The sequence below is a fragment of the Phaseolus vulgaris genome, chromosome 1, assembly GCF_000499845.2.
Source record: "Phaseolus vulgaris cultivar G19833 chromosome 1, P. vulgaris v2.0, whole genome shotgun sequence".
In the NCBI taxonomy this organism is placed as follows: domain Eukaryota; kingdom Viridiplantae; phylum Streptophyta; class Magnoliopsida; order Fabales; family Fabaceae; genus Phaseolus; species Phaseolus vulgaris.
Window position 1 is genome coordinate 40009114 of NC_023759.2, and position 25925 is coordinate 40035038.

Consider the following 25925-nt stretch of genomic DNA (forward strand, 5'->3'; position numbering starts at 1 on the left):
TCTCAAATGTTTGTTTTATAGGATGAAGTTGAAAGCTAACATCTTTAATTTCTCAAATGTTTGTTTTATAGGATGAAGTTGAAAGCTAAACTGGAGACATGTTTGAAAAAAATTAATTTAGAGAAATATTTTTATAAAATTCTGAAAAGAGTAATGAAACAAAGATATTATTTTGAAAAAAGATGAATAAATGAGGTAAGACTTGATTTGGGAGCTTTTAGCCTGGATTGCATGATAGTACTTTGTTTGAAATTTTATCTTGAAATGAAAAAATGATTGATCACGAGCCTAGTCGTGGTGCTCCAACCCCGCGAATCACGCAGTCATTTTGGGAATTAACAGTCACATGGAACCGTAATCATTTTGGGAATTAACAGTCACATGGAACCGTAATCACCCATTAGCAAAGCATGTCCCAGAATAGAAACGGTAATTATACAAAAAAAAAAAAAAACTCCAAATCTCCTTTTGGAAAAAATGTCTCACACTACTTTCATTAGTCCAAGTTAGTCAAAATCAGAATCAGGAAACCAAATAGGAAAAAGAAGAGAGGAAGCTCTACCATATCACTTTTATTAACTCCTATTCACTCAGACAACAACAGATAAAAAAAACATCAGGACCTTTTTTTTTTAATCGTCACCTAATCTTGATACAAGTCCTAATCTTGATACAAGTCAAATAGTAAAAATTAAAAAAAAAAGAAAAAAGAAGAACGCCGTTAGCGAGAGTCTTGCGGCGGCACCTTGCAGGGACTAGGGGGCAGACTAGTCTTTCCGGTAACAACAAGACGTTGTACGAAACTCTCGATTCGGTCAGAATTAGTTTCCTGCAGTAATCGTTTACCCCCAAACGGTAGCGATTCCAGCACTCTCTCGTTCAGCACTTTCTCTTCTTTTCCTTCTCCCAAACCGAAGGCCTGCATCATAAGACAACGTCAAGTAACTCCGTTAAAAAATGGTTATATTGCAATTTTATTAGTATGAGGAAGAAGAGCAGAGTTCACTGAGACCGAGGCGATTCACTGAATGGAATTTTAATTAGAGAGTATTAATGGCGTACCTGAATCCTGACATAATCCGTACGGTTCCAGCAGAAGGCGTTCCCTAACATCTGGTCAACGGTTTCGGAAACGCCGTCGAGCGCTATGTCAACCACCGCGGACGTGGAACACTCACCGGCGGTATCAACCCTCTTAGTCGACGCTCCGTTTCCGATCGAGAGCACGAGGAGATCCTCCACGCCGTTCACTGAGGGGAAGTCGCGCTTGTTGTGTATGACGTGCGTGACAGCCGCTGCGGCCGGGTTGTTCATCACAAGGCCGCCGTCGACGGCGGCGCACGAGGTCTTTCCGTCGACGGATGAGAAATGGAACGGCGCGAAGAGGCCTGGCGTGGCTGAAGTGGCGCGGCACGCCTTCCAAAGGTCGAAGTTGAAACTTGGTGACTCGGACGCGTCGGCTCGGGAGAACACAAATGGCGCAGAACTCTTGAGGTCAAAGCAAGGGATGAGCAGAGGCTTACACGTGTCCTTCATAGTCAACATCCGCCGCTCTTCCTCTTTTCTTTGGAAAACCCGCTTCAGTGCGTTTTCCATGCTCCGCGCTGAGAATCTGCGGCGGCGGCGGAACACGCCGGCGCGCTTCGGCTTGTACAGTTCGCGGTTGCTGTCAGCGACGAAGCGGACCGCGTCGCGGGCGGTGTAGAGAGGCCGGCCAAAGCCATCGTCAGCGGTGATCATGGCGGCGAGGATGGCGCCAATGCCGGTTCCAGCGATGATGTCGAAGTAATCGGCGATTTGCGCGTGTGGATCGGATGTTTGGGCTCGGATCTGGTCCTCGAGGTGGACGAGGGCGGCGCCGGAGACAATGGCGGTGGTTCCTCCGCCGTCAATACTGAGAATGCGGGTTTTGGACGTGGCTTCGTAGTGGGAAAGCCATTGCTGCTCGAGTTTGGAGAAGATCTCCAGCGTTACTTTGCTAAGCTCCATTGTGTTGAGTTCAGGCGTTGTTGTTGTGGTGGTGTTGGTTGTTGAGTGCGCTAGAGGCAGAGTGAGGGAGTGAAAGGTTTGTTTGGCAATGGGGTAATTATAATGGTTCTACATAGACGGTCCTTCTTCGTCCTTGTCGTTCATCTTTTTCTTGCTCTTCTTTTTTATTAGTGCGTTTATTTATTGTGTTTTGTTTTTTATGTGTATATTTAATTGATAGATTAATAATTATTTATTTCACTCCACATCCTCTAGTCACTACACTACACTACCCGTGTTGCCACTTACATCAGTTCACTATTGCTGCAGAGAGTGGTGGGAGTCTTACGTGTTAGACGTGTGTTTGCACGTGCAAGTGTGCGTGTTATTTTGCGGCAAGCGCTGAACTCGCCATATCAGTCGCTTCTCTGCTACCTAATATATGTTTAAGGTTTGTCTTAGTCTTCCTCTTGTTTTTTTTTTATCAAATCTTGATTTCGAGTGAGTTCGTTACGTGTTTCCTTTTAAATGTTAACTATATTTTTGCCAGCTTGTTTTTCTATTGCACACCATTCAGATGTGGAACTTCATCTCAGAATCTTCCCTGCCGTTTCCAGAACGTAGACAAACTTGTATGCATCCATCTTCTACTCTTATATTACCTGTTTACTTTTGGGTTACAATAATATTCTAGACTTTTATCTGAATTAACCGTCTACAGTTAAAAAATAAACATGAAACAAGCGTGTCGCTAAAAACTCTATATATTTTTTTCTATCACCTAAATGGAAAAGGACGTGCACAAAAGATACATTTTGATGTGTTTTTTTGAATGCTTTATCTCAACTTATGTATCTTTATCTGGACTTTATAGAACAAGACTGTTTTTTTTTTTATATCAAAATTAGCAAGTTTTTTTTGCTACATTTTCAAATTTGAATATAGTTTATCTCAAATGAAATTATTAATGTTGTGTATAACTAACTTATTTCAATTAATGCTCATCTAAGGATGGTTATGAAGAGACTAATACTCGAAAAACACATGGAACGCCTGAGAGTCACACATGTGGGCACTCAAGCAAGTTGAGTTGAATAAATAAAAGGCGGAATCCAAAAGGAGGGAATTGGATAAAAAATACATTAAAAAATATTCTCAGTTTTTAGTTAAAAGAATAAACTAAGTGAACTCTTCTTTGAAATTAAATGATTTCGCAATAAACATATTGATGCTTAAGACACAAACACGAATGTCAATTTCTTTGAAATTATCATTTTACAATAACCTCCAACCAATAAGTCAATTAGATAATGATAGTGAGAGAAAAATTTAAGCAAATATATTTTTATATTACTTTGTTCCAACTTAATCTGCATTTAAACTCCTGAAACAACCTAAGTTTAAAAAGTTCCACTTATGTAACAATTTTGATTGCAATCACTTGTTCACTTGCAAATGAAATGTAACCCATTCTTCTAGTTACCCACTCCAAGACCTCTGAGTGTTCAAAAACAACTATACCATTTATATAACAAATTTAAGGAAACATATCACCTAGTAGAAGTTCAACAATTTTGACATATATCCTATCTCTTCTCGTGATTGATTTAATCCTAGTAATCTATGCGTAGAGTTATTTATTTATTGCTCAAAAATTAAAAATAGATTATTTTAGCTTCATAATCTATTATTTTAGCCCACCTCAATAAGAGGTAAATAGTAAGAACAGTTACATTTTTTTTGTTGTGGTGTGAAATAAAATAAATATGATCATTTTAACTACATTTTTTTGAAAGTAAAGGTGAAAGAGTCAAAAGAGCGGTGAGAATAGTAGCCCCAATAGAGAAATACCTATAACCTATTATATTTCTTTTTAGGGGTTTTGCATTCTGCACAATTTCACCGCATGAGGGGTTAAATGACAAAGCTAACCTAAAAAATAGATTCCGAATTGTATATTTTTGAATCCAGAGTGTATATTTCTGAATGTGCAATCAATAATATAATAATATATTTTGGATTGTAATATATGAAATTATTTATTGAGACAAAAAATTATTTTAGAATATATAATACATTTCAAATTGTAATTCCAGGTGTATTTTTTTTTTTTGAAAAAAATAGTTGTGAATAAAGAAATTGAGAGTTTGCATTCCCAAACTCTTACAATAATAAAACAAAAAAGTATGCATAAATAACATTAATTGTTTGCTTTGTTGTTATTGTAATTCCTAACATTTGTGTAAACACTTATGATCTACTAACATAATATGAAGACTAAAATTTAGCTTTCACATGTTGATTGCAATATTTTTATAGTTGGTATGAGACAATCATAACAATTTTTTTCATGTAATGTAATTAATAAGTAATTGAAAATATAAACATAAAAGAGATATTAAAAAATACCTGAACAAAATTTAAATCATACACATATTCTATACATACTATACATATGAGTGGATGCGTTTTGATATCTGTAAAAATGCATAACTCAAACTAAATAATGAAAAACACGGACTCACCAAAACCACTACAACAACCATCCTTCATCTAAATGACACCACTCCAAGCTAACACAAACAATTACTAAGCACACCAATCATCACCTGCAACCACTCCCTTCAACCATCGCGAGCCACCAAGAATGAAAACCTGCAAAATGCTCCAAACCAACACATTGCCACCACATTGAACATTTATTTTCAGGAGGGCAAACTGGTCATTTAAAATTATACGTGGGTGCAGAATGCAAAACCCTCTTTTTAGCCATTCTGGACTATTCTTCTCTGTCAACTACCAAAGCGGGTTTGCCGCAAAATAAAAATATAAAAGCCCAAAACCAAATTAAATGTTAGGGCACTTTCTTCCTCCACCATATCAATTCTAACCTGCACCCTATCATTTTAATAATAAAAATAATAGATATGTGGTAAGCTAAATAAAAAAGACTATTTTTTAGAAAACTAGTCAATGATGGCTTTCAATGGATTCACTTATATAAGCCACAGCTAAAGTAGCAAAAATGAGAGCTTGAATACCGCTTGTAAATAATCCAAGGAACATCACATGTATAGGAACTACTAACGGTACTAAAGAAACAAGAACAACAACTACTAATTCATCAGCTAATATATTTCCGAAAAGTAAAAAAAGAAACAAAACATTCGGGACAAAAAATCTGGAAAACAAAATTAAAAATGCATTCTGAACAAAAATTTCTGAAATTCAAAAATATGTTTTAGATATCTAAATCCAGAATATTTCTGGACAAAAAGTTTAGGAAGTAATTTTTATTTACACATTTTTTATTTAAGGTTATTTTCATTATTTTGGAAGAGTATTTTTGTTATTTTCAATAACAGGTTGGGTGCATGTTGGAATTGATACCGTGGAGGGAGAATTTACCAAATGTTAGATTGAAGGTACCAAAGAGGCTGTTTTCTTCGTTAAATTGGGCCTCAGCTTATGAGAATCACATCATAAAACGGGTCCATGATTTGGCAATTAATTACACCCAGTCTAAAATGATAAAAATGCCCTTCAATAAAATAAAGATATAAATAAAAATACAACCCCTTTTTAGAATATGTTTTCGAATTTCTTTTTCTAAAATGATTTTTTTATTACAAAATTATTTTTTCAAAATGAGATTTTGGTTTTTAAATTTTATTTTTAGTTTTTATTTTTTGGAACACAATAATCTTTTGATCTATTTTTTTGAAATGTATGTATTATTGTCAATTTTGAATTTTTATTTTTAAACTGAAGGGTATTTTTAGAAATTTAAGAATGTGTAGGGTGCTGATTAAAAAAGATTGGGTGTAGGAAGAATTTGTCCGTGATTTTTTCCCTTAAGATAATGTTTAGGGACAGGCAATGTGTAGTACTCTATTAATTTGTTCTATACTCAACTAAAGAGTTTCATGTCTATAGTAAGAATATTTTATATTTGAATAAAGTTTTAAAAGTATTCTATTAGGTCCAAATATTTAAGAAAACTGAAAACATTTTTAATTAGTTATTGGGATTACGAGCATTTACTATATTACTTATTGCCTTTTTTCAACTCTCATGTATTATTTTACAAAATCATTTACTTTAGTATTTAGTATTAGTAAAAAGGTTATTGACTATTATGATTTCGAGGACGAATTTTGAATTCTTTTTCTCTCACAGGGATTCCCCATGTTTTTATATTGCAAACGATTTATTAAAATAAAATATACTTTTTTTTACCAAATTATCATAATGTATTCTTATTTAATATGTTTTCATTTTAGGAGTTTATATTTGAATTATTCTAAATATAATGAGTTTACTTTATTAAACTCAGTTTGAAGGAGTACTAGTGGTATTTTTTTAATATATTTCTACTTTTATGTTTTTTAATAATTCTCTTTATATGTACTTTATCAAGAGAGTGCTAGCATCACACTTCTCCTAACATTTAATCTACTATTTGATAAAAATTATTGAAGATTACAAAAGAAATTCATAACTAATCATACTTTATCATTAAATTTACATTAATAATATGAATTATGAGAGTTTATATATGATATTCCACATGGGAGGGTTTGAACATTTTGTATCACGTCACACCCAAACAAGTTAACTTTGGAAGTTCTATTGAATAAAATAAAGAGTTTAATATTTAATTTTTCTAATCATAGCAACTTTCACTAATATTTTTTAATACAATATTGAATAAATTTTGAATTAAACATCGTAAAAAGATTAGTTAAACACATATAATTTCACAAAAATCTACTTTAGATTACTTCCACAACAAGATAATTTCACATTCTCAAAAGTAATTATTATTTATAATGTTACTCCAACGTGGAGCAATCAACAGTGGCCAAGTTCACACATCATGTTCACATAAAACTATGGTAGTATTTCCAGTTGTTCTATGTAGCAGGCAACTTTAATTCAACATATTTAATTAATCAATTAATTAATATTTCTATTATTTTAGATGCGAACGAATTGGTTCGTTACCCACTAAAACTTTTTATTATTTTAATATTATATAGGTAGAGAAAGAAGATTAGGTCAACAATGCAAGCTACTTTAATAAATGAATAAATAAATAAAGTATTTTACTAGTATGCTGAATGTTGTTGTCATGCTCATGCATGTGTACTTGGCGGGTAGAATCTATTAATTAACAACCAAATCTATTTAAAAGTGTGTTCTATATTTTAATCAGCATGAAAGGTATCTATAGGAGCAATAAACACTAACAAACATTCAAAAATAATAATAAAAAAATAGGACAAGTGTTAGAAAGTGGATCTTTTCCCTTCCATTTATTATCTTATATTTATTAATTTAAAGTATATTCTTTTATAAATATATAATTTGTTTCCTTTCGTCTCTATTTATCACTTTTTTTTTCTTTGTTTCAATCTCTTTTTTTAACCCTCTTCCACCCAAAATTTGTTTTTTCTTTTCTGTAAGCAATTTGGACTGAACTCGAACATTTTCCAAATTCAAATTAAAAAAAAAGTGTCCGAGTGGAAAAGGATAATAGGTTATTTATATATTTAAAAAATTATTTGTGTCTGGACTACGAGTTTATTATTTGCCTGAAGTATATAACATATTAATAGGACATCAACTAAACACGATAAAAACGAAGAACAATAACAACTTAATTTTACAATATAGTTGACATAAAAATTAGCCTTTGGGAAGGTATGTTGGAAAGAGATATTCTATGACCCAAAAAGTTCATTCCATTAAAAAAATTGATGTATTTTTATTCCATTTAAAACAAAAAGAAATATACATGTATAGCTAAAGGGGCCTAGACATTAGTTGTGACTTAGCGTATAATTGTTGATGTGTCGGTAATCTCTTAGTTACTTCCTTCCTCAAGTGTTGATGCTCAGTCGGTCGGGAGGTTACCTGCAAAAGGTACTCCAATACTTAAGTAAGTATTCTAGTTTAAGAGTGTTATGGTAAAATGGGAAAAACGTACCTTACTTCTTCACAAAAGGCTTTATTTATAGTATTTGTTTATGGGCCCGGGTTCTGATGGACTGTCCACCGGTTATTATTTGACGTGCATCGTGATCCCTTATTACTAGGGACGTGCATCTTTCAGTTAATTCTGTTTAGCTGGTTTGTCAGAGATATTTTCGTATATTTCAGGATATAGATTGACTCATTCAACACTATTGTAATTGTTGTTACCGTTATTTATTACATGCCTTAAGATGTTCTTTGACTCGGACGGTCAGTCACCGAGACCAAAGTTGACTTGTCCAGTACCGACCAGTATAATAAAATATATGATATTATGAACTTGGGCATAATATATTTTCCAGGTTCATAAATTAATTATCATAGATATACTAGCTAGTATAGGATATATAATATTTTGAGAAGTACTTTCACAGTTTCCTTTATTTTAACCTATTATTTCTCATGTATATTGTGTTTGCAACGAAGATGGAAATGTGGGATGAAAGACTATTTACTTCATTATGTGTTGGAAGTGAAAAAAAAAAAAGATGAATTATGAAATATCATAATCTTGCTCGCATGGTGAGAAATAAAAGGAAAGCTACATATATGCATGTAAAAATACAATATTAACCTTATTTTATTTGTGCATGACAACTTTCACTATTGGGCGCAAAGCAAACACAGTGGTGGTGGTGTGTGTAAGTGGTTGGAACTGATTTCATGGTGCTTGGATTTGTGTCTCTGATCATCGTCGAGGTGGTGTGGTGTTGGCCAGTGAAGGAGATGTTGAACAAGGTGCTTTGATGTCTCCAAATCCAAGAGGAATTCTCGAAAACCTTGCTGCTAGTTGTGTGTGTGTCTATTAGTCTTTGAATTTGTTAATCCATTCTTTATGATGATCCAAGGTTAATTGAATCTTAATCCTTTTGAAAAAGATGAGTTTTCTAAAGAGTGTGAGATTTCAACCTGTTGAAGTGTCGATTCAATCAGTTGTTTGACACTTAGTGGATTTTAAAATGAGTTTGAAAAGTTTGACTTTGTTTTGACTTTGTTGTCAAACCAATTCAATCGGTTGTTTCGAGAATTCAATCGTTTTTCTGAAAACCTTAACATAATTATGTTAAGTTGTACCAATATGTTTTAAATGATTCAGACTGATTTTGGTTCTTGATTTAACTACTTTGACCATCTGATTGGAGTATAAAAAAGGTTGTTTTACGCTTTTGGTCATTAACTAAGAAAGAGAGATTAATCAAAAACATTTTTCAAGAATTCAAAGAGCTTTTGGATCATCTCAAGTGTGGAATAGGATTGTCTTATAATTTTGAACTTTAATATTTGATTTACCCAAGTGTATTCTATTTTCTTCTTCTGTGTTACCGAAAGTAGCTTTTGGGTTAAGAGTGAACCAATATAAACATCTTGTGTGAATCTCTCTATCCCTACACTTATTAAACTATTTTATCTTTGTTTTTCAAATCTGTTGGTATAAACAACCGATTGTTTCGCAAAAACAACAAGTTGATTTTCTGGAATCAAACTAAAATCAATTTTTTGGTTGAACAAATTTCTAACTAATTGATTCTTCATAGCCTTTCACTCTACCTTCAATACTTGCGAAAATCTTTCAAAAGCAATTCACCCCCCATTTTGTTTAAGGCCTATAATTCTAACAATTGGTATCAGATCTGAGTTCGTGAAAGTCATTCAAGTTTTCGATCTTAAAACCTTTTTAAATGACTGAAAAACTACCCTTTGGGGAGGGTGCTTCTATAAACAGGACACCTCTGTTTTGTGGACTAAATTATTAGTTTTGGAAGGTTATAATGAAAATCTTTATTGAATTAATTGATAGAGGAATTTGGGATGCTATTGTAAATGGACCTTTGAAAAAGATGATGTTTTCATTGAAAACCTTGGTCCCAATGGATGAGAGTGAAAGTAAAAGAGCTTAATATGATTGCATTTCTAAGAACATCATCACTTTTGCTTTAAATTTTGATGAGTTTTTTAGGGTCTCACAATGTGCTTTTACAAAGGAGATGTGAGATATCCTTGAGGTTACCCATGAAGGCACCGGTGATGTAAAAAGAGCAAGGAAACATGCTCTGATTCAAGAATTTAGAATGCTTAAAGGGAAAACCATCTCAGATGTTTTTATTCACCCACATAGTGAATCATCTGATCAGCCTTGGCAAGATCTTTTAAAGGGAGGAGCTGAACATCAAGATTCTCAAATGCTTGGATAGATCTTGGAAACCAAAGGTCAATACAATTTCTGAATCCAAGGATTTGACAACATTGACCACAACCTCCTTGTTTTGTAGGCTAAGGGAGCATGAATTTGAGATGAACCGACTAAATGACCAAGAACATGAAGAAAAACATGTAAGAAGCATTGCTTTAAGAGTTGTTGGTCATAAAGATGGTCAAGATTCAAGTGAGGGCAGTGATGGTGAGACTCTCAACTTGCTCACAAGAAAGTTTAGCAAATACTTGAAGAAGAACAATCGGGACAAGAATCAATCCTCAAACAAGTATAATAGTAAGAAAGTGAATGAATTCAATTCTACAAACTATACTTGTTTTGAATATGGTAAATAAGGTCATATCAAGGCCGATTGTCCAAATAATGAGAACAAAGAGAGAGGGGGCAAACAAGAAGATTGAAAGGAAGGACAAAGCAAGAAGAGCCTACATTACTTGGAAAAATAATGATGATTCCTCCTCTAGTTCATCATCAAAGGAAGATGAAGAAGTCAATTTGTGTTTGATGGCAAAGAAAGAATCAGAAACAAGTAGTGTAAGTTCCAACAGTTCCATAAACTTTGAAAATTGTAGCCAACTTCTTGATGCTTTCAAAGAGACTCATGAAGAAGCTAATTTTCATCTCAAGTGTGGAATATGATTGTCTTGTAATTTTGAACTTTAATCTTTGATTTCTCCAAGTGTATTCTATTCCCTTCTTCTCTAAACATTTATTTCTCTGTGTTCTAGTGTGGTGCAGTTTCAGAAGGTGTTTATGGAAACAGTGTGGTTTGCTAAAAGTGCTGTGTGTTCTTGAAGGGTTCAAGATCATCACTTGAGTGTGTGGTTTGTAATTTAGGTTTTATTACATATTGAATTCCTAATGGTTAGCTGAGAATTGGATGTAGCTCTTGGGTTAATAGTGAACCAATATAAACATCTTGTGTTCATCTCTCTATCCCAACACTCATTAAACTGTTTTATCTTCGTTTTTCAAATCTGCTGGTATAAACAACCAATTGTTTTGCAAAAACAGCAGGTTGATTTTCTGGAATCAGACTATAAAAACAGTTTTCCTTTTGGTTGAACAAATTTCTAATTAATTGATTATTCATAGCCTTTCACTCTACCTTCAATACTTGTGAAAATCTTTCAAAAACAATTCACCTCCTCTTATTTAAGGCCTATAGTTCTAACATGAGAGACGTGTACAGGTAAGCATAATCGATTATGGAGGAGGAGTAATCAATTATACATAAATTTTGTGTGTGATCGAATATAGTTATGTTTGATGTGTTAATCAATTCTAGCCCATGAATAATTGATTAAGGCTTTGGTTTGAAAGTGTGGATCATGATTAATCATTTCCACACGAGGTGTGTTAATCAATTCTAGTTCCGTTGAATCTTGGTAGAATAATTCGTAAGGCCACACGAGGTGCAAATGCCTTTGCTCTCTTCCTCTGTTAAATAGCCATAACCTTGCGGATTTCACCACAAACCAAAAGACCTTTAAATCGACTTTATTAGAATTCAAGGTAAACTCGTTAAATTGTAGAACAAATATTTAATTTATGAATTTAGGAGATAATCAAGAAATTTGTGTCACGCTAAAAGACAGGCACAATAAACACTAGCATGCAAAACATTGTCACTTTAAATTTTATAATGAAAAATGATTAAAGATAATCACAACTTGAGTTTACCTATCTGAAAGGGCGATAGAATCAGAGAGTTGATGAACTGTAACACAAAAAAGTGCTTCCAACAAAAACTCCACAACTTATTCGGGTGATTTCAACAACCAAATTTATAGTGGGAATGTCATCATAAAAATAAAAATTATCAATATTAGACAACCCCTCCCAAAAGTACTAAACAAATGTTTAAAACTCACCAGGATCGTAGAGAAACTACCCACAATCAACGAGCTTCAAAGAATGTTCTCAAAATGGCAATGAACAACTTCAATCCAATCAAACATTTTAAAACAAAATCCAAAAAATAAATATTAGAAATCGAATCCAATGAAGTTTATCCCTAAACCCTAAAGTTGATTTTTAATCCTATTTTGACATTGAGAACCCTAAAATATGCGAAAATGGATGGAAGAAAACTTCAACCCTGTCTCTTCACATCATTTTGCTTATGGCAACGTCACTATGGTGAATGAATTTGAAGAACGATCTTCTTACCTTACTCACACACTGAAACCCCTAGTTCGTAACGAACCGCTTAGGATTTTTGGTTTCGGCGCGATTTTGGTGTATATGCAATCGAGTCTTCAACTTAAAGCTCAATGATGTGGTGAATTCTAGTAATTTAACCATGTCATATACTTACATTATAGACAACAGGTAAAATTGTGTGGACTTAATTATCCATAATTTAAAAACTTGGTATAAATGTTATTTAAGACACCTACACTTTAAAAATGTTGTCTAAAATATTAGTTAAAGCACCGCATTTTAAGAAACATTGCCTAAAATGCTATTTAAAATAGCCATAATTTTAAACATAGACAACACTTTTCGTAAATACTTTTGAGTCAAAAATAAATAAACCTTATTACATGGTAACAATAAGGTAACAATAAAAAAAAAGTTTGCTTATACCTCCAATAATAAGAACACTTTGAAAACTTTTCTACCTGTGACTCACAATATTATTCGAATGATACAAAATTATCTTCCATTATTCTGATAGAGCTTTAGGATTGAAATCAAATCCTGCTTCCGTCACTTTCCTCTTTCTTTTTTTTTTTTCTTCCCTTCTCCTCTCACCTATCTGTGTCATTTACCACGAGTGACTACACAAATTTCAACCTGCTCTTGTTGTATTAAACATCAAAAACCATACCTCCATTATCCTAAAGATAAATAATTTTAAGTATTATTTTCATATTTTTGTTGTATACAATGTTTGCATATTTTAGGTTGCAAATGTCGAACTGAAATCTTACTTTTATTCTATATTATATAAAAGAGATAAATAATAAAAAATAAAAACCTACTTTACCTTGAGAAAATTAAAGTTACTCTCTGATCATATTTTACTTTAAAGTAAAGTGTGATTTAAAATAGTTCGAAAGAGAAATCTATAAATAAATGAGAAAAAAAAACAGAAATAAAGAACGGGGAGAGAAGAAAAAGAGAGAAAGAGGAACGAAATAATGTGTGTAAAGTCAAAGAGAGTGAAACATTAAAAAGTTAATTTTATTTTAAAAATTAAACAATTTTGTATAGAATTAAAGTATTTAACTTATTAAAAACTTTAAATAATGTTTTAACTAGATAAACAAATGTATTTAAGATGACTTTTTATTTAATTTAATAATAAAAATAACTTCATTAAATGAATATATTATACAAACATCTAAGTACATGCATGAATGGGAAGAAAGTTGATTCAAATTGACTTGGTGGGTTAAAGGTCGTGGGTTTCTCTTTCTAGAAGATAATAATTAACATAGCCTTTTCTTTTCTTTGGTTGAAACATCAAAATAAAAAAGAATGTAGCTAGCTTGATGATTGATATAGTAATTGATAAAATAACGAAATCCATAAAAGTTTATATTTCACTTCACGCTACGCTTCCTATCTTTAGTTGTTGTGACTTACAACCCAAAGTCACCATTCATGATTAAACTTTTAGTTCTTTATTATTCATTTAGTACAATGAATCGAAGAGGTGTGATGATATTTTAAGTTAGCACCAAATAAAGGGTACTATACCATTATAATTTGTAATCTTTACTTCAAAAGAAATTATTATGGTTCGAAATGTGGTGTTTATCAAGTTTAGGTATTCGGAATTGGACATTCAACACTCAACAGCGGCGAATGAGAGCATTCAAAGTTTGAAGAGTAAGCTTATCCACTTTTGTATAATTAGTTTTCCCTTATCAAAGTACGATTCGACTCTCATTCTCATCAAGTTCCTGAAACTGGCTATTAATCATGCATCAACGAAACCCAAACTTTGCTTACCTCCCATTATTGACTTATAATTTCTATAAACAAATTGATAAAAACGATTTTTCTAATATTAACTACTCTTATAAAGAATATATTTTATACATAGTGTAACACCTCCCAAAGCTATATCCATCATAAAACTCTAGACCTATATTATAACATTTCTATATAAATACATTTCTTCGAAAAAAAGCCATCAAAATAAAATAAACTAAAATATAGTTTAAATTTTTTAAACTAAAATATAGTCTTCACTTACAACATTAATTTTTTATTTTACTTTTATAATATAATTTAAATTTTAAAAAAAAATTTATATCAATAGAAACATAAAAAACAATCAATTTTTTATAAGAAAAAAAAATTATTTTTATGTTGCGAAAACGTAACAAATACAGAAACAACAATATGAAGAACAATGGAGAAAACAAACTGATAAAGAGATGAAAAGAATCGACATAAATAATAAAAATAAAAACTTTGATAAAAAAAACTCAAAAAATACCATAAAAAAAAATATAAAAAATTATTAATATAATAATAATATTTCATAAATACAACTTTAACAATATCAACTTTTAGAAGCTTGTTCACTTTCCAGTGCAGAAGAATATGCTATGGTAGAAAGTAAGAATAGAAACATACAATAAGTGATGTACGTGACATATACATATACTATTAAGCTCGATGCAAGTGTTTTTTATCAAATAAAGTAATAGTAAAATCGAAATATCTTTATGTATAAGTTTTAAACCAATCAATGTCATTTATGGTTTGATATCACATTAGTATTCATACATGATCCATAAGGTCAAACTTTATAAACATATATACCAAATTCATATAAATGTATATAAGTGATGAAATAATATTTATTACCTATATGAAGGAAGGGTCACACAAAATGGACACATATTATGCATATACCATATTATGCTTATACCATATTATGCTTGTCAACATCAGTTATATATTTATTTATATTTATCTAGAACATATATAATCAATCTAACATTTTATACAAATTATAGTTCTCATAAGCATGTAGGCAAATTCTTCCTACACCTAACTTTAAAATTTCCAAAAATGTCTTTCACTCCAAAAATGAAAATTCAAAATAAAAAATATATTTTTGGAAAAGAAAATCTGAAATAGATTATTATGTTTTAGAAATAAAATTCTAAAATAGAAATAAAAAATCAAATTCTCATTATGAAAAAGCAATTTTGGAATGTAAAAAAATACGTTCCAAAAACCAAAATATGAAAACGTACTAAAAAAAAGATTTTGGAATTCAGAAAAGTGTTATGGAAATTCAAATTCGGAAAAGTATTCTAAAAAGGGTTTCAAAATGTATTTTTATTCGAACCTCCTTTTATTTAAGAGATTTTTTATTTTACATAAACCGGGTGCATGTTCAAATTTGATTGGGTGCAGGAAGACTTTAGATCATTATCAAACCAACGTAGTGTTACTTGAGCAATCTCCTCTCGCTTCAACAACCTCATCAACCTTCATAAGATAACCTCCATTTTTGCTTAACACACAACCACCGTTTGAGTGAAGTGTAACATAAAATCAACAACCTCCAAGCTCTCTCCTCACTTTAACGATCACTTTTTCACTTGAGTGGTACAACCCATGCGTGAGCCACTTCCAGTTCTTGGATTCCAACAAGTTTCAGAAAACTTTTTCACCGCCTTTGTTAGCTTGAGTAACTAACCCAAAGTTTGAGTGTTGAACCTAGTGCTTGACCACCCAAACCACGTGTCAAACACTAACCTACATTCAGGACACATTAGTCATGCTTAAGTGTCTAACACAATGCTTGAGCCACAAGAAACATCGCTTGAGTGCTCCTCCAATGCTTGAGTAATACACTACAAAAAATAACAATTTACTCATCGAATTAGTGACTGAAATACAATTGTCGCAAATTGCAACTAAAATAACCACCGACTATTCTTAATATCGAATCTGTGACCGAAAGTGAAAGTAGCAAAAAATGTGATTGCTAAATCGGTGGCTGTATTTAATAAATTAAAAAATAGTTAAATCCGCGATCGAATTAGCAACCAAATCTGTATATTTTTCAGCGACCAAAATAAATTTGGTGGCTAAAGGGAAGTGCTAATTTCTATCACCGAATTAGCGACCAAAGCTGTTTATTTCTTGCGATCGAAGTCATTTCAGTCACTAAATGAATAATATAATTAAAATAAAAATAAAAATAATTATTTCCCCCTTTTCTCTTTTGTTTATTTCGGGTTCTCTCACTTTGCTCTTCTTCGAGTTCTCATTTTCTCTCTTGTATTTCAAGCTTCGGGAGCCATTATTAGCTTTTAGCTTACTAGAGTTGGTAAGTTTTCATAAATCCTAACCTATTTTGGTTGTTGTGCTGTGAGTACTGTTAAAAAACCCTAATACACAGAGTCATTGGAGGAGGAGGAGCAAGCAACGACACTGAGGAGGAGCAAGTGGCAGCACTGAAGGAGGAACAAGTGGCGATCGTGGTTTAGGAGGTGGAAGTGACATTAGAGGGGAATGGGTGGTGGTCATGGACTTGGTTGTGGTGCTGGTGGAGGCATTGGTGGTGTAGGAGTAGGAGACAGTGCGAGCGAATTTAATTGGTTGCAATAATTTTTATTGCTAACCCTTCCTATTGTCTCCTATTGTTGAATAAACTACTTACGCTCAATACCGTCTGAGAAGAAATCTAAGTAGCCAAGTAATACTAGGTTATTGCCACACTCAATTTTTTTTTTTTTTCAAATTTGTTAAAAGTTTGATAAAGGTTCAGTCAGTGCTATCTTATCCCTTTAAAAAGGTGCCACCCATTGTTCCTTAGTGAAGATAACAGGACATATAAAAAAATTATGTATGGTTTACTTTTAATTTTGTATACAAGTTTTTCTTAAATTATGTATTGGTGTTCATTTCTATTTAACTTAATTGAATATTGAGTATTTATAAACAAGTTTGATTTTTTTTTATAAAAAGGTTAAAATATCATTTTAAATAAGTATTAATACATATAAAAATAGCCATCGAAACTAATTTGGTGGTTAAATCTACAAAGCCGTTGTTTAGCGACCGAAATAGGATCAATCGTTGTAATTAAAAAAAATATTTAGCCACCGAAATCAATTTCATCGCTACCGAAATAGCCACCACAATTTTTTTAAAATTAATTATTTCAACCCATTAGCGTCCGAAAATGATGGTCGCTATTACTTTTTACTTCAGCCATCAATTTTCCATTAAAAATTGGTCGCTAATTTGGTCATTAAAATTATGGTGACCAAACTTTCTGTGATCAAATAATGATCACAATTTCGATCATAAATATGTGACCAATTTATAATTCGATCACTAAATGCTTTGCGATTAAAGTTTTCGCTTCAATGATGACTATTTTGACCATGAATATACTTAATGATCGATTATAAAATTTTCAGCGGCGGTAGTTTAAAGTGTTTTCTTTTTTAGTAATATGTTTTCAAAGAGAACAAAATCACCGTCCCAATATTTCTCTTGAGCTACAAATCATACTTTAATTACACTATATTGCTTGACTAACCAACCCATCACCCAAGTATAGAAGATGGTGAGCACACCATCTTGATCTCATCTGAATGTCTCAACACTAAGTTTTTTCGTGATTTTTTCAATCATTTTTAATTAGTTTATATTCACACTCATCAACTATAGTATCCCAATTCATAAAACAATGAAAGAATAATACAAACATACAATTCTACCATAGTAAGACATACAATTCATATCACTTTAGTTTCCATACATTTTTTACATACAGAATAATCATGATATTGTATAAAAAAATATTAACTTTCCTTACTTGGATTAAAACTTGTTTTATAGAACAACCTTTTGATAATTACTTTTAACAATCTAGGTACTCAAACCTACATTAGCACCATATTTCCTTAACCAAACACTAAAAAAAGAAAAACAAAAAGATTTCAACTTGAGATAAAATTAATTTTACTTTCCATAAAAAATTTAGTCTATACTGCAATAACTTTGCAGAATCTCAATCTAATGAAAAAATTACAGTCACAACTTATTTTTAAACGAAAAAAATAGAAAATTAGAAGTTAATGAAGTTTAAAATTATATATATATATATATATAATTTAACATAATTACTAATTCACTCTAAAATGTATTAATAAAATAAAAATATTAAATTTAAAATATATTAACTGCACTTTATTATATTTATGGTTATTTAAAGCTACTCTACTAATTAATGTAGGTTTTTAGCAGTAAAATAGAATTGGAGTAGATATTCATTAATGTTAGGAGACTATTGATTAAAGAAAAGCAAGAAATAATATTAGTGAACCAGTTTATTTGTATTTATTTTTTAAAATAAATAAATTCCAAATAAAATAAACATTTTGATATTTTCGTTGAATTTATTTTTTACTGTCTATTAAGAATTTATCATATCAGTTTCTTAAATAAATAAAACTAAGTAAAGCAAGTAATCTCTATTTATCTCAAAGTCAATAATTATTTTAAGAAAATCCTAAAACTTAATGAATGTGGCGGTCATTTTCCAGGAAACAAATAATTTCAAATTCAACTGTAGACAGGATTATATTTAGGGGTTATCTCCATTCAGTTTGATTCAATTTTTAATTAAATTTTTTCTCAAGCAAATATAAAAATTAAAATTCACTTTTAATTTTAAATATTTTTTTATTAATTATTGATATTAATTTTAATAATATCATATCAATAATATTTTAAATAAAAAAATTGATTTAATGATTGATTTTCAATTTAAAATTTAAACTAAATCATTAAGTTAATTTTTTTTTGAAAAATGATAAAAATAGTAAATTTTCAATTTTTCGGATTGATTTATTATTTAACACGTAGTTGTTATATATATATTCACTTAAATTAAAGAAAAGTTTAATATTTTTATTTTTAATGCAATGTTAAAGAGCTATTTATTAATTTTTCATTTTTCTCTTTCTAAACGTTTTTTAACAAAAGTAAAAGTAAGGATATAATTGAAAAAAGTTATATGATTTTAAAATAAAAATTATTGTATTCTATTATCATATTTAATTATTTTAATTTGATAAAATTATGTTTAATAAATCATATAATATAACTGAACAATATAAAAATGTAGAAGAAAGAATTAATTAATGCTACTTTCTTATATAATAGTTGTTTAAGTAGGAAAAATTATTATTTTTAACTGTTATTTTAATTTTTTAAAATAATATAATATTTTTTCAATTATATCCTTATTTGGATTGTTGTTAAAAATGTCTAGAAAGATAAAAGTGAAAAAAAATAAATAAATAAGATATTTAACATTGCATTAAAGTAAAAATATTAAATGTTTTATTTAATTTAAGTGAAAGAATATATAGAAACATAGTATCAATGTAAGAAAATATAATTAAGCAATCGATATGTTCCAAAAAGTTAATTATTAGTTTATTAACTACAATCAACAACAGTCTTAATAGGAGTGAACGCAGGCGACACCATCTTCTTAATTTTCTCTTATATTAATAATAGAAAATATATTTATTTAATATCTATGGCAGTATCACAAGATATTTTCGTACTTCTTCCAAGTTCCGAATAAATGAACACGAGTATGCTACCCCACAGCAATATCTTCACTGAGGCGTTTTGGAAGCACGCGCCAGTTTAACGCGTAGGAGTTGACAGAAAAGATATAATAAAGTGACACATGGCAAAGTGCGCAGTGGTGATATCATATTCCACCAGACATGGACGTGTGTGCCATGTAGGCAGGAGGCCAGTGACCGTGCGATGTGGAAGTCATGAACGGCCATGATGGAGAGAGAAAGCCTATGGGACTGACGAGGAGTGTGAAAGCGAAATATATAAAATAAAAAAAATAAAAAGGAAGAGAGATAAGGTGATTTAATTAAAATATTGATTTATTAATATTTTTGGTTTAATAAAAGAATAGAGAAGGAGGGAGAAGTGAAGTGAAGTGTTAAGGGAAGGGACAGAAGAGAAAGAAAGGGGAGAGAAGCAAGGTGATAGGAAAGCGAAAAGAAAGGGAGAAGGAAGTGGGAGCATTTTTTCAGCACAAAACACCACCACTCCTTTCGGTCTCAAAGGAATCCGACCCTTACGCCGCCGCTTCTGCTGGGATTCCGCTGCCGCATCCTATTCGACCGTTCTGATTTTTCGCCGCTTTCCATACATTTCATGACACAACAACAACAACGACAAACCGCAAATCCGCCATGGATCGAACCAGAGGAAGATCGTCCTCTATGTCCGCAAACGCCTTCCCTAGACGCCGTCATCCTAATATCTCCCTCCGACCCACTTCTCGTATGAATTGTTTTTTTTTTCTTTTTTTTTCTTGATTTTCGTGTCGTCTATCTGATTTCTCTTATTCGACAGAGGAGGTGCAGGGGATGAGGTTAAAGGATGATAATGATGACGATGATAATAATAATAAGAGGGAGTGGACGAAGAAGAGGAGAGGGAGCAACTCTCACAGCACCGAGGAAGAGAGTGTGGGGAATGAACAAGACGCGCGGATGCATTCTAATAATACGGCGTCGTCCGCATCTGATCATAACCACCGGGGACGGAACGTAATCGATGAAGTGATGATCGGAGCTACAGTGCCCAGGAGGACTCGATCAGGTATTGTCATAATTCTTTTTATTTTTGGTTTCTCTTTGACAGCACTGATTTTTGCTTTTTCGATTTGTTCTTCTCCCAGCTTCTGTGAAAAGACCACATCACAGTTCGGTCGAGGAGCAGAGTGCTGAAGCTGCGTCGCCTTCTTCTTCCAATGCTTCTCTTCCCAAGAGGATGGTCTGAGATACCTCTGCATTTTTTTTATATTTATTTGCTCGATCTGTTTTTTTGGAAACAAAACTGATAGGATGAGTTTTGTTGCAGAAAGCAATTGGACCGTCTTCGTCGAATCAGGAGGACATTGAGATTGAGATAGCTGAGCTTCTGTACAGTTTAAGAGCTTCCCAGAACCATGATTATTCTTCTTCGCAGAAGGTTGAAGCAAGTGATTCGCCTCCACTTTCGTTTTACCCTGCCATTGATGTTGGTGGGTTGAATTTTCGAATCAGATAATGAATTTTGCTCTTGTCCTTTACGCTTCTCTCAACCTCCTCTCCTTTCATCTTTTTCGGGTTTTTTTTCCGTTGGCGTTTTTATTGGCAGAGAAGAAGAAAGTGGAAGGATACAGTCCTTCTTTTTTCACTCTACCTCCGAACAATTCAGTTCCCGAGTTAGTCGTAATTGAATGTCAGCAACCTGCGAAAACGGAGAAAACTTCGTCCGAATCGCCTAGGACGTCTGGTGGTCATGGAATTGGATCTTCCCAGGGTCCAAAACAGGAAACAGAGGGAAATAATTTGAGTCCAGGTTGTGGATGTGGAGATGCTGTAGATGGAAAATCAGAATCCATGTTGGATGTCGACAAACATGATTGTGCTTCTACTGTAAGGTGAGCATTGTGAAATTAGAGAAAGGACGACACACCTTTTTGTTCTATTTTTATTTTTATTTTCTTATTGAGGTAACTGATTATTGAACCCATTATCTTGTTGCTGAATTTTACTAGGACATGCGATGATGTTTCGGGCGGCAAAGACAAACACAAGTTTGAGATTGATCTAATGGTATATATCTCTTTAGCATTTCTATTACTGTATCTCCCTTTGCGTATTGCTGTTAAGTGTATGAAGATGAATCTCTTTGTTCCAATTACAGGCTACCCCTCCTGTGACCTTATCGCCAGAATGGGATAACTTGTCTAGGGGTGAAGACAGTAACAAGGTTGAAGACAAGATAGAAAGTTTCAGTAAGAAGGAGAAAACACTGGGAGAAATTGAAGTGGTGAAAATGAAAGTTGATTTGGAGAAGTCAAATGAACATAATGACCTAACGACAAACCATGAATCAGGAGAGCTGGGTAGGAATACGGAACAACCATCTACTAATCCCAAACTGGAGAAAACTGGTAGGTTGAGAGATTTCTTTTTTCCTTTTCTTCATTTAATTAAGCATACAGCACCACCTGCAAACTCTGATTTTGCTTTCTTGTTGAATAGAGGTCTCTTACACTTCTTTACTTCTTCAGCTCAATGTAGTGCAATGTCTTTTTCAGTGGCTGTATCCGAAAGGCCAAGCAGTTTCTCTCCCCTTGGGTACTAGATCCTTTAATTTCCTCACAACTTTTTCTTTTCGTCTTTTTGATCCGTATCTAATTTTACTTGACGGTTGGTCTGGCGTGAATATTGTGGCTTTGCTTTTCTAAGAGCAGTAACTATTATCTGCAGTTACATGCCGCCCATGGGGACAGCTCTGAAGACAGATAACACAACAGGATTATTGACAACCCCTCAAGTAATGCTATTTCTCACTAAATTGGATATTGTTATACTTGTTTAAGTCCTTTCTTTTGTTCTTACTAGTGTCAACCTTCTCAGTATCTTCCTGTAATATGGACCTGTGTTATTAATGTTTTCTGCATAATTCAAACATACAGCATGGGAACTTTGCTCTGTCTCAACCTCGACCCAAGAGATGTGTAACCCATGGTTACATTGCTCGGAACATCTTCATGCACCAACAGTGCACAAAGATGAATACCCTTTTGCCGTCTGCAATTGGCTGTGGTTCTATGTGCGACACAAAGCTCAGCAAAGTCCATTCAGCTGAAAGTGTAGTTGTTGGGAAGCAGTTTCATAAACAGTCACCAGTCGTCAGCCATAATGCTGAACCGGAGAAGGGATGGGCTACCTCTAGTGATTTTAGTCTTGCTGCAATGAAAAGAAGTTCTGGTCCTGCCAACTCAATGGATATGACCCAAATGAAGCAGCTTATGCTTCAGCAAGGTCCACATTCAGGGTCTTCTGCTAATATAGTGGTATGATCTTGTCTTCCAGTAGTTTCTATACAGTTCAATAATAAGAAATTGTCTATTTTATTCTGGAAAGTCATGTGTTTTAACTTTGAATGTAGCATGGTCCTGCTTTTCTAATTCCTCATGGCCAGCATCAAGCATCTGTAATAACAGGTACTAGTAGTCCAGCTGGTGGTGTGAACAACGCTAGCACTGCTTCCTTGTCTAATAAATTCCAAAGTTCCCCAGCTGTATCTCTTGGTGCCCCCACACTGCCAGCAGTTGCTGCTGCAATGAGCTTTAGCTACCCAAATTTGGCAGCCAATGATGCTCCATACATGACAATAGTTCCGAATAGTGGGTATCCATTCCCCTTTTCAACTCCCCTTGGACCATCTGCAGCTATCAGAGGTGCAAGCCCTGCACAGTCAACACCTATTCTCAATGGACCTTTGTACTCTTCTCAGATCTTCCACCCACTTCAGTATCCACAACAGCATCCTCACTCCCAACCACTTGTTCAACCTAGTTATCTTAATGCTAGCACATCTAGTGTTTCATCATCATCCCATAAGCAGTCGCAGGGAATGCAAGGTAACAACAACCATATTTTGTCATCCACAACTATGCAACTTCAGCAGTCACAAAAGCAGCACACCTCACAACCTCATCTTCGTAAGCATGAGACTGGGATGGCCAGAGAGAATGCTCCATCTGCTCCAAGTGGAACAGCTTACTCCCAAAAGCATGTATTTGGGCAAAACTTCCCTATTCCAGTTCAGCCACTGAGCCTTTCTTTAACGCCATCTGCAACATCAGATAGTGTTGGTGGGAACAGTGGAAATTTTGGTGACAAGCAGCAACAGACTTTGATGGGGGGACTTGAGCATATTCCATCTCAACCACATGCAATCTCATTTGCTGCATATAATGGGACAAGTGTTCCTTCAAATCTCAACTTCTCAACCGTGGCACAAAACCCAGTGGTATTTCAGAGCCTGCCAGATATTGCATGGCAAGGATATCATGCTGCAAGTACATCTCATGCAACTCAACAAAAGATGTATCCTATAATAGAAGGGAACAGTGGGGATAGTTCTTCCCACCGAGATGATGAAAAGAAAGCCACTTCCGGAAAGCCATCAACCAACGGAACAACAACCCTTGTTTTTGATAATTCAGCAAAGAATCTTAGCTTAGTTTCATCTCCCATGAATGGAAATTGGCCTAGTCGTTCCATTACTTCAACTGCAACAACCACAAGTTTGCCTCTTTCTAGTAATGCTGCAAAGTCTCAACAGGCATCACAGCTGCTTCATCTTCAGCAGCAGCATGGAATGTTACAGCAGCAACCTGCTATGGCTACTCGATATAAAGCCTCGTCAACTAATGCTACAAGTGGTGCAAATTATTTTACTTCCCCAGTTTATTCACAAACTCAAACTCAGAGCAAAAGTTCGATTAAAGGCTCCCAGTCTAAAATCTGTGTAACAGCCCCGGATTCTCTTGTTCATAACCCATGCATCATAACTTCTACCGCCCCAACTCTCCAAAGTTTTTCTCAGGATCAAGGAAGAGTTTTGCAGGGTCATACCCAAATATCTTTTGGTGGAAATTACATATCGTCCATGCCACTCCAAGGGCAACAGCTATTCAATAACAACCAGTCTCTTGGTACAACAGTTGCAGGAATTCCACCTAGTGGAGCCAACTTGAAGACAAATTCCCAGGGGAGCAAGGTTAGTTCATCAGTGAACTCTTCGCAGATGCAACAAACTGAGAATTCTTCCACTGGAACTGGCCAAAAATCTTCCCCAGTTTGTGGGAGAAATGTCCCATCGATCTTGAGCTCGTGCCCCAGTCACTTATCTGAGCTAAAGTATTAGGAATCAAACGGTATACTGCACAGACAAATAAGGATTTCTCTGCAATCTCACTCTTTTTTTGTGTCACAACAGTCAGTACTTCATGGAATGGAGGTCCTTGTGGTGAAGCACGGCATTACATAGTTTGCAGTATAAAAGGCTTACGCCTTAACCTATTTCCAAAACAGCAGATGGTTGAAAATATTTTTTTGGATTGGTTTGGAGGCGTGTGTTTATATTCCTTTTGACGTGGGATGCTCCTGGGCCATGGATTATTGTGGCAAATAGTATACAAGAGACGTGAAAGAAAGCTCTGTTGATATTATATACTCAATGATTTTCGTTGTCGTGACAGAACAGATGCGGCCACTTACTGGTGAGTGCAGATAATGAAAGGAAGTAAGGGCATTGGGCCTACAATTTTGAAATCTGAGAAGGGATTGCTATCTTTGTCGACACTTTTTGAAAGGCCAGTGCATGTGAGTTTGGCCTTATTATTTTACGCGTTAGATGCAATTCTGATATTGTAGATATATATATCATATCATCATGTCTTTTTCTTTTGGTTTTTAGTTCCCATAGCAGCAACTGTACTTAATAAATTATTCTTTTTTTATATATAAATCTTCAGTTATTACTTTTCCTTGTCATTGTATTTGGTGGATTGGTGTGGCGTTGATTGGAAGAAAATATAAGCCAATCAAATTGTATAGATGGAACTAACCAAATTGGAAAAAAATGGCAATGAAAGTCGGTGAATAATGCATCTAATCCGAGTGACTTTCAATGATGTGAACTTTTCAATACACACCAATCGTCACGTTTGCTTGGATGGAGGTACTTTGGTGAAAGTTGATCTTCTTCAACGAGGCGATTATGGAAGATGCTCGTGCCGTTCTTTCAAAAGATATGGCGGGAATGAAGACTTGAGCCACTTTACTATTTTTAAATTACTTATCATCAGTTTTGA

The 25925-nt window shown here is 33.3% G+C and overlaps 2 protein-coding genes and 1 long non-coding RNA gene across 4 annotated transcripts; 2 read left to right on the forward strand and 1 right to left on the reverse strand.

Annotated features, from left to right (window-relative positions):
- Positions 1 to 537: 537 nt before the first annotated feature.
- LOC137814217 (probable inactive patatin-like protein 9) lies at positions 538 to 2141 on the reverse strand. Its single transcript, XM_068616815.1, has 2 exons — positions 1063 to 2141; positions 538 to 919 (listed from the first exon to the last, which is right to left on the reverse strand). Exons 1-2 carry the CDS (start codon positions 1987 to 1989, stop codon positions 722 to 724), a joined length of 1125 nt encoding a protein of 374 aa, XP_068472916.1. The 5' UTR covers positions 1990 to 2141; the 3' UTR covers positions 538 to 721.
- Positions 1944 to 3084, forward strand: LOC137814218 (uncharacterized). The gene is made up of 3 exons (XR_011081618.1): positions 1944 to 2082; positions 2299 to 2419; positions 2519 to 3084. It is a non-coding gene; the product is annotated as an uncharacterized lncRNA (long non-coding RNA).
- A 17027-nt stretch (positions 3085 to 20111) lies between these two features.
- On the forward strand, positions 20112 to 25598 carry LOC137814219 (protein TIME FOR COFFEE-like). 2 transcript variants are annotated; one of them, XM_068616818.1, is made up of 11 exons: positions 20112 to 20542; positions 20615 to 20863; positions 20943 to 21037; positions 21125 to 21287; positions 21404 to 21689; positions 21807 to 21864; positions 21956 to 22205; positions 22326 to 22392; positions 22525 to 22591; positions 22734 to 23114; positions 23210 to 25598. In XM_068616818.1, the coding sequence occupies exons 1-11, from the start codon at positions 20452 to 20454 to the stop codon at positions 24974 to 24976; spliced, it is 3474 nt and encodes a 1157-aa protein (XP_068472919.1). In that variant the 5' UTR covers positions 20112 to 20451; the 3' UTR covers positions 24977 to 25598. The 2 variants fall into 2 exon arrangements, with proteins under 2 accessions (XP_068472919.1, XP_068472918.1); XM_068616817.1 differs by having other exon boundaries at positions 20168 to 20542; positions 22299 to 22392.
- The last annotated feature ends 327 nt before the right edge of the window (positions 25599 to 25925 follow it).